A 9,644-nucleotide genomic window follows, 5' to 3' on the forward strand; every position below is an offset into this window, starting at 1 on the left:
ATATAGTCATTTCTACACCATCTGAACCTACTATTCAGCATCTCAAAGTAAGCTTTCCTTGTCCAACAAGAGATGAAAAAAAAAGGCAGGTTTGTGGATGGCCATGCCATCAATAACTTTATATCAATACCGGTATCTATCTATCTCTATCTCTCTCTATATATATATATAACTACAAATATATAACTTTATTCACAATTCTTCTTACATAACTTTATTGTTTATTAATGGTCAGTCCATCTGCTTTTTAAAGAAATACTTGTAAAAAATAATTTGTAATTTGTCTTCATTCAATACCTGTTTGCAGCTTTTTCCTCAATAAAAAAATTGTTTTACCACAGCAGAGGGGGTGGGTTGGGGGAGAATAGTCATTTTAAGTAAAAAGGGTATACTTTCTGTTTATATTCTTTCTTTTATATGTACTGTTGTCAATTCATTTTTTTTGTAAAAAATATATTAAAGTGCTGTTGATATTTAAAGACTTTTTTTTTCTCTAAAAAGTTGTCATGGCGAGGGGGGGGGGGAGGGGAGAGGGGGGGATAGTGAAAAGGCTGCCATTATAAATGAAAGTAATATAATTTCTGTTAATGTTAAATTGTATTTATGTCCTGATGTCTATTTGTTTAAAAAACAACAACATTTAATTGTTGTGATACTTTTTTCTTTGTTTTTTGAAAAAAAAATGGTTTGGTTGTGGCAGGGGGGGGGGTAGAAAAGGTTGTCATTTTTTGTAAAAATGGTATACTTTCTGTCTATATTATCTTTAATTTATCTGTCCTATTGTCAATTTATTTTAAAAAATACATTTGATTGTTATTGAAGCTCAAATGTTTCATATTTCTTGAAAACAAACTTTAAATCCTATTTTTCTCAAAATAAATTTTTCATGACACACACAATCTTGTTTTTTATTTTTCTAGAAATCTAGTTGTCCAATTGTTTTGTTATTGCATATATGTGTTCAAATATATATATACTACATAGTAACAGAGCAAAATTTTTAAATTAAGTCAAGAAATGGAGATATTAGCAGATTATGAACAAATTTAACATCCGCGGAGAAAAAAAAGATAAGGTTTCAATATAATTTTTTTATTCCTAAACCTGACATTCTTTTCAAAAAAGCTTCTGTTACTATGTTAAGCACATAATTAAGTATCAAAATGCAAAATCTGAACTCTCTAACTATTATAGTTTCAGAAAAAAATCATTTGTGAATTTAGCCCAATTTAACACACAAAAAAAACGGTGGGGAAAATGTAGCAAACAAATATTATTTTTTTCTTCTAATTATGCCTATCTAGACTTTTAGTAATACTTTAAGCACATTTTCATTGTAAAAATATGAAAAAAGTTCTCGAAGCTAGACTACCCCCTTAAAGCTAATTAATTAATTAATTAATATTTAATGTTTGAAGGACTACTTAATAAAACATCAAATTCCTATATGAAACATAATACCTGTAGCAACATATGGTACACCTGCAAAAAAAGCCCCACACATTTCCAGTGTGTTTAGAGATTAAAGTAATATATATTAACTAGTCGACTGGCGGCGTAGCTTACACCGCTATTTTGCAGGGCTGGTCTTAGGCCACTGCAACCTATGCGACCGAAGGATCCGCACTTTCATGGGACCCACGCTAATTCAAGGTTTATAAATTATTAAATTAAACCATTTTATAACTTAAAACAGATTTCCCGCGCCCTCCTGTTGATTTACCAGGAGCTCCTGGAAATCTCCTGAAATTGCAAAATATACGAAAAAATCCTTAAAATATACGGAAATATATAGAAAAAATTGTAATTTTGGGGTGTCATTCAATATGGAAAACGCTAATTCTACGCGCTATTAATAAAAACGGCATTATGCATTAGCCGTAATTGTGTAATCAGGTGACAGAAGCTTCTCGCGCCTCAAACTAATGAAGAATTACTTGAGGTCAACAATTCTCAAAGATAGATTGAAACGGTATTCTTGCTATTGAGCGGGATCTTATATATAATACAGACGTTACTTTTTTTCTAATACAAACTCTTAAATTTCACTTATTGTCCACTTCCCTACCCAAACTTGGCCCCGCGAAATCCGTTTCGAATAGGGGCCAACAATGCTAAAGTCTGGCCCTGCTATTTAGTGTTTGTTAAATGTTTGTTTGTAAAATGTTTAATATGTTTCGGATGTTCCTTCAGAGTTGAGGATAGTTTACTTCTTAGTCCAAACCTCCCGCAAGACGAAGGGTAGGGTTTGACACTCCAGCGCGCAGCCATCCGTAGCGAGCTGTGAAAACATGTTCTCCCCCTCTTGTTTTTTTTGTGGGGTGACTATCCGCAGAAATAAGAGAGTGATCTTTCCTTTACTTCTTCTTGTTTAAACTGTTGAGGGAAGAAGAGAATTATATATATATATAGATTGTTATTTTAATTGGTTTAAATTTAAATTTTACCAATAAAAAAGATCTCTCCAAATTTAAATGTAGCTTTTAATTACTTTTTCTTTCTTCGGCTCAATACAGTTAGAAATAAGGTTTAAACAAGATTACAAAGAGAGTTGTGTCACACAAACTCAGAGGCGGCCCCCGTCGAAGTCGGATCCCTATCGGATCTGCATATTCGCAAATAATATTCAAGAGGTGATTTAATTTTGATGGTCAAAAGTAATAATGTTTCAAAGATTCATTTGCCGTAAATTTAAATTAAATTAAAAATAGTAGATTAGATTTAGTATATTAAAACATTACAATATTGATCAAAACGTTTGGAAAGGAAAATCTACACTTTTTTTTACACTTGAAGTTTAGAAATTGAAATTCTACATCTTAATCTAGTCTATTTTAGTCTAAACTAGATCTAGAAATCTAGATCTAGACTCTAAAATAATTTTAATTAGAATATAAATCCAGATCTAGATATACTGTAATAAAAATCTAGATCTAGTTTAAAAAATCTAGATTAGATCTAAATCAAGATATCATTCCTTTTTTAAACGCGAGTCACATAACGAGGCTTAATAAACATTACTATACCGAGTTCTTTTTTCATTTCATTTGAAGAATTAATTCCATATAACGTCAGAGGGAAAAAAAAAACACTACGTCACACGGCCTAGCTAGAATAAAAATCGCCTTCATCATTACGAGCCATTTATCGAGTGTTCATAGACATTGGTGCACCGAGTGCGTTCTTTTAGCATTTCATTTAAAGAATTCATTCCATATGACGTCAAAGGAAAAAAAAAACACTACGTCACACGGCCTAGCTAGAATAAAAATCGCCTTCATCATTACGAGCCATTTATCGAGTGTTCATAGACATTGGTGCACCGAGTGCGTTCTTTTAGCATTTCATTTAAAGAATTCATTCCATATGACGTCAAAGGAAAAAAAAAACACTACGTCACACGGCTTAGTTAGACTAAAATATGTTTTCATCAATACGAGTAATTTTTTCGAGGGTTAATAGACATTGGTGCACCGAGTGCGTTCTTTTAACATTACATTTCAAGAGTCTATTCATATGACGTCAAAGAAAAAAAATTCCATTACCTCACAATAGGCTAGTACCGGTACCATAAAAAAATGTCTTTATTTACACGAGATATTTAACGAGGGTTCATAGACATTGGTGCACTGAGTTCTAATAGAATTTATTTAAAAAGGATCAAAGCCGCATTGTTTTTGCGTTTTTGTCTGTCAGTCGGTCTGTCCGTCATCTTGATATAAAAAAAAAAAAAACAACAACTAAAATTATTAAAAATTGATTAACCTTTATTTTAGGTTTCAAAACATCGCAATAATTTTTAGGTATGAACACAATTGAAAGGTTTATATAATAGATTGTTCCGGATGTTTGTAAAATAGTAAAAGAAAAAGAGAATTTCAGATAAATGTAATACCGTTAATTACATTTTTTGGATGGTCTCGTATAAAAATTAGATGTACTACAGCCATGTGGAGAGATTTTCATACCTTACTTTGGTGTTTGGATTTTGTTTTCCTTAACAATCGGAACATAATATTAACGATTATTAGACTTTTTAATGTTTTAGGTAGAAAGTTAAATGTACTGTAAGAGAGTAGTGAGTTAAAATATTTTTCATAAAAATCCGTAAAAACATTATTTCGTAAATGAGAAGATTATTTGTTTATTAATTAGAAGAGGGAGTTCAAACAATTATTTGGCGCTAGTAGATTTTTAAATAAATTCGGAAATTTCTGGCGACGATTTGTAGGAAACAAAATCCGGAACATTCTTTATCGATTACAAAACTTCTATGTTATGTTTCAGCAAGAAAATTAAATGTCTAAAAAGTAATTTTCAGTAATCAATTCTAGTAAATTACTTTTTTTAAAGCCCTGAACAACCTATTGTCGATATTTTTAAAATCTGTTTAAAGATGAAAATACGGAACAATTTGTTATTGATAACCAAATTATAGTGACGCATTGTCAAATAATATAAGTGTAATATTAGTAAATTATGCGATTTCAAACAATTATTAGGCATAATTCATGTTTTATAAAACAATATCCGGAATATTTTTACACTTAATGAAATATAAGTCAGTATAGAGATTTTGATTTAGTATTAATATGCTATTTACATAAAAAACGGAACAACATATTATTGATAATGTGTTTTTGCAACGTTTAAGCGTGGAAATTGAATGTAATATAAATTAGAAGAGCAAACAAACATTTGTTGGGGTTGATTAGTTTTGCACAGAAAAATCCGGAACAATCAATTTTTAGATACTTAAAACTATTGAGATGTTACGGGAGGAACATTAAAGGGTAAATCAGATTTTAATAGCTTTTAATAGAGTTCTAGTTTTTTTAATCTAATCGTGACGGACAGACCGACCAACAGACAAAACGCACAAAAATAATCTTCTTTTATTCGGATGGGGGCACTTAACAAAAAATAAATAAAATCAGATTTTTTTTTAAAAGTTTAAGGAATTGGTTTAGAACCTGGTCATGTTGCGACGTTACGCTACTGCACGAAAATCGCTGCATAAAAAGTCCATTTAAAAAAAATGTGCGTGATATTTACATACAAAGTGCATTATTAGCCTTTATAAACAAACAGAAATGTTTTCTTTTAATTTTAGCAGCTAGTTGACCAGAAAAAACATCGTTAACTATTATTTATATTTGTTGTAAACATTTCCTGTACATTTTAAAAATATATTTGACTTTGTGATACTGAAAATACACAAAAATTGTGCATCTTTGTTAGCATATTGTAACATTGCCTCCCTTACATTTACGTAATTGTTTTAGAATTGGTGTATTTTTATGAAAAAATCGCTTGCATAATTAATTTTATAAATTAAACGGTTTGCTTTTAGAAAACCAAAAGTAGCTGTTGCACCTAAACTTTTCAAGCCGCATTTAATGATGAAATAACATTTTTCATATCTCTTCTAGTTTTCGAGATCTGAGTTTGACAGACGGACATTTTGCACAAACCTAATAGCGGCTTTTTCCCCTTACTGGGGCCGCTAAAAATTGAGTTGGTGAATTTACAACAATGCAATATAAATTAAGCAGGGGGTCTACCGTAATCCAGAAAACATGGCAAGGGGTCTACGAGACAAAAAAGTTTGGGAACCGCTGCTCTAATCCATCAAATAATAATTGTAAAAAGTATGAAGTTAACAATATTTCGTTTATTTATTTTTATTTACATGACAAAAAGAATTAAAATTAATAAATAAGAATAGATTTTAATGTTATTAAAAAATATAAAAAATTAACATCTATAGATATATAGTTATGTAAAAATTGTTTTTGCGTGTTAATTGAAATCAATAAGATAGGCTATTGCTAGTAGGTACAGAAGATGATTCTTTTGTATTCCTGTACATCATTTGTAATTTCTTGGCCAATGTTGCGTATTTCTTGAAGTTAGTGTTTATTAGAATAAATAAAACGATATATCAGAGTTTGAAATGACACGCTCATATTTAAGAAAGAACGATTGACAAATAAAGTGAAAGATCACCTTCAGGAGATACGTTATCAGCAGCTTGATCATAAGTATTCTAATCATTCTCATCACTCAAAAGATTTCCACTACTTCCACCACATCTTGGATTTAGATGATAAATTATGAGTGCTGAGCGGCATGATCATAATTATTCAAATCATGCTTCTATCTCTTAAAAGATTTTCCCCACTTCCAACACACCTTGGCCCTTGATCATTACATCATGCAATATGCACAGGATAATATTGACATCCCTATAACAAACAGAAACAATATAACTAAATACAAACTCTGCATTACAATATATATATATATATATATATATATATTCTTTCATTTATCAACAAGAGTGAAGAGAGTAGGGGAAACACTATAATTTTTATAAACACAGTAATAACATGTCAAAAATATCAAAAAGCATTCTAAAAAAACATATTTATTTATTAGATGAATTGAGGGCTGAAGGAAAAGCCTTAACAGCACAATTACACAATGATTAAGAAAAAAATATTTAATTGGGGATGAAGTGACCAAGAATGAAATTACCGGTCACTGATAAATATATATGTTTATATTATTCAAGCTGATTGCAGATAAGAGCTAATAATGATACCTTGTAATAAAGCATGGCATGGCATACTTTTATTGGATTGATTATTCAAATGAATTTCACCTTAGTCAAAACTACCTTGCATGGCTGGCTACTTGCTAACTCATTGACTATTAACTAAACTATATCTACTAAACATTTCCTAGTTACGAAATTAGAAATAGAAATGCTAGCATATTTTAGACAAGTAGAAGCATCATTTTCTGGAAATTATTCTCTGTAAATATATCTTTCTAATCATTGATTTATTCTCTCAATTTTTAGGCTATACAAAAAAGGAACAGGAATCGGAACTTTACCAGAGGCCCCCATTGAAATTCCTACAATTCATCGAGCACTTTTCAAAGCTGGTCCGCCAGGACCAAATAAATCTGTCAAATTTACTGTCAAAATTTGATTTTAAACTATTATTTGCATCCATGTTGTTCATATATTGCTATTGTTAAATAAAAAAAAATCTCAGTAAAATTCTTGTAAATTGATACAATGGTGATTGCCATTTTTTTGTCTTATAAAACTTTGTCAATTTTATTTCTAATACCATATTTGAGGGGAAAAGTTTTAAATATGTATTGATATGGAAGAGAATTAAATATCATGGTATTTTAGGGATTTTGTATTTTATTATAGTTTTAATTTTTGATCTTCATAAATTTACACCATAAGCTTTCATGTTTTTCATTCTTTTTTCAAATTATTCTTACACACATTTTTAAAATTATAATCCTGATAGAAGATGATCATTGCTTATGTCTGCTACAGCAATGTAAATAGACAAAAAATGAAAGCCAGAAACTGATAAGAAATGCTAATTTGTCTATTCAGCAAAGTGTCAAAACTTTCTACAAGTAGGTCCCATTATTGAATTTGGTTTTCCTCAATCACAAATCAAGTTATACAATGTAAAATAACATTACTTTTTTCTTTAAGCAGAATGTCATTATTTATTGATAATTGTAATACAAATGTTGCTTTAAATCTACAGTTGGATAAGAATTACATTTTAGGCTCTACCTATAAAAAGAAGTGAGGAGGTAAGGGTCCTTGATTTCAATCATGAAATGTCAACTCTGGATAAATATAACTATGTCTATTAAACTCTTCTGGGTTTTAGGCATTTGTTGGGGTGTTTAGATGTTGATCTATTGAATAATGTAGCCTAAAATAGTTGTAGTCCTCCCTACTGCCTTCTTAGACAAAGCAATAATAAACATACAATGTTTGCTTCTTTACAAGTAACACCTTGGAAGGATGAAGCAAAAATTCCTGGATGATGTTCTAATTTTGAAAACTAAATTTTAATATTCTCAAATGCATTCAGTGTGTATTAGCCTATCTTTGTGAAGTTTCTGATAACCTCTCACTTGCAAGTTGTACTACTAATATGAGCAAATACTTTCATTTTTAAAAAAAAACGTTCTTTTTTACTATATTCATGTAGGGACCATATAGTGTCTGTAAAAATAATGTTTTATGTTCAAATAAACAATTCAGACTTCAGCTTTTGTGTTTTTACATAGCTTATATCAACTCACTCTGTCTGTATGGTAAAAAGATAGTACAAGTTATTTCTTTCACACCCAATCTCACATTAAGCTGAAATTTTGCATCATTATTTCTTTTACCTGATAACACAAGAAATAATTTTAAAATTTAACCAATTAGTTCATTAACTATTGGTAATTAATTATTTTGTTTGGTATTTTGAACAAGGGAAAGAAGTTGTGCTTGACAGATGCCCTGAGTGAACATTTTTTTTTTAATGTATTTAAAAAACGATCATGTCAACTTTCAGAAAGATACCCCCTTCTTCCCTCCCTTTTCACAACTGGTCCAGACAAGGGATCAAAGGCTAAACAAAAACTATTGGTAAAAATATTTCTATCGCACAGATTTATTATGTCTGGGTTCATTAGGCATACAATTACACTCCAAATAGAAATAATTGTAGTCATCTATGAAAAGTTACGAAGTGATAGAAATATTGATAATATATTTATTTAAAGAGGTTTGCAAAAAGTTTGTATTTATCACAAACTCAGGCGGCCTCACCTCACATTTTTGAATGAGAATACTGAAATCACTTTTATCTATTCAAATTTGCAGTGAATTTAGTGTCACTAAACAAACTGAAATCTGCGTCTAAATGACCATTGGAAAGTTTGAGGGGCTGGCACACAAGCAAATTATATTGGTAAAACGGCAACATTTGTACTTATCAATACTGACAATCTTTTTACCTTTAGTGACCATATAGTCAAAGTGATACCGGTGCTTTAAGTTACGCCTAAAAAGTATGTGTGTGTGTGTGTGTGGGGTTGTTCCACTTCAAAAGTCTAGGTCAGAGAACATAACGATGTGAAGGATGAAAACAAATGTTTTAGGGAAAGAGAGCAGGCCGTTGAAGTGTGCACCGTTTATTGGGAGTTTAAAAACAAACCAACGGGAGTAGCCGGTGTCTATACTAGTTAGTAGTTATCATATCTACTGGCCTCCTCCACAATTATTCAGGATTGTACAGCCTTATCCTGGAGAGACATTCTCGTCCATAAATAACGCAGGTTGAGGTGGCATTCGCTTTGGTGGTAGGAATTTGAAGATACTGTTGCTATTAGGCCTAGCATCAGTTTTGACAATTCTTGGTAGAAAAGGAGCGACACATCAAAACATGGCTTTGGGGTTATACTATATGGAAAGTACAAATGGATTGGCTGTTGATTTTCATGAGATGTCGACAAATTGTCTGGTAAAAAAAAAATTAATTTGTAGCTGTAGACCGATTTTAGGACTTTAATTTTAAAAAGTACATAATGAATTTAAAGCATCAAATGTTTGGTAAATTCGTTACTTAAAATACTTTTCAGAAATGCTCAACAACTGGCTAAATCATTTTAAAGAGAGGGTAAGCAGTGTATGATGAGTGGTAGATAAAACATGAACTGGACTGAACAATCAACCATTCTGGTTCTTCCTGATGGAGGTTAACGTTGCAAAAGTGGTGTGACTACAATCACAAAGCTTACGCTACACCACTTTTGTA

The 9,644-nt window shown here is 30.7% G+C and overlaps 1 protein-coding gene across 5 annotated transcripts in view; it reads left to right on the forward strand.

The window, feature by feature from the left end:
• LOC106051257 (polymerase delta-interacting protein 3-like) overlaps window positions 1-8,104 on the forward strand; it is a 30,396-nt gene extending 22,292 nt beyond the window's left edge. For all 5 annotated transcript variants that reach the window (XM_056019941.1, XM_056019942.1, XM_056019939.1 and 2 more), the window contains one exon: window positions 6,869-8,104. In XM_056019941.1, coding sequence (XP_055875916.1) covers window positions 6,869-7,001 — 133 coding nt within the window. In that variant the 3' untranslated portion in view covers window positions 7,002-8,104. The remainder of the gene's footprint in view (window positions 1-6,868) is intronic.
• The last annotated feature ends 1,540 nt before the right edge of the window (window positions 8,105-9,644 follow it).

This window comes from Biomphalaria glabrata, chromosome 2 (genome assembly GCF_947242115.1).
Source record: "Biomphalaria glabrata chromosome 2, xgBioGlab47.1, whole genome shotgun sequence".
Classification (NCBI taxonomy): Eukaryota; Metazoa; Mollusca; class Gastropoda; family Planorbidae; genus Biomphalaria; species Biomphalaria glabrata.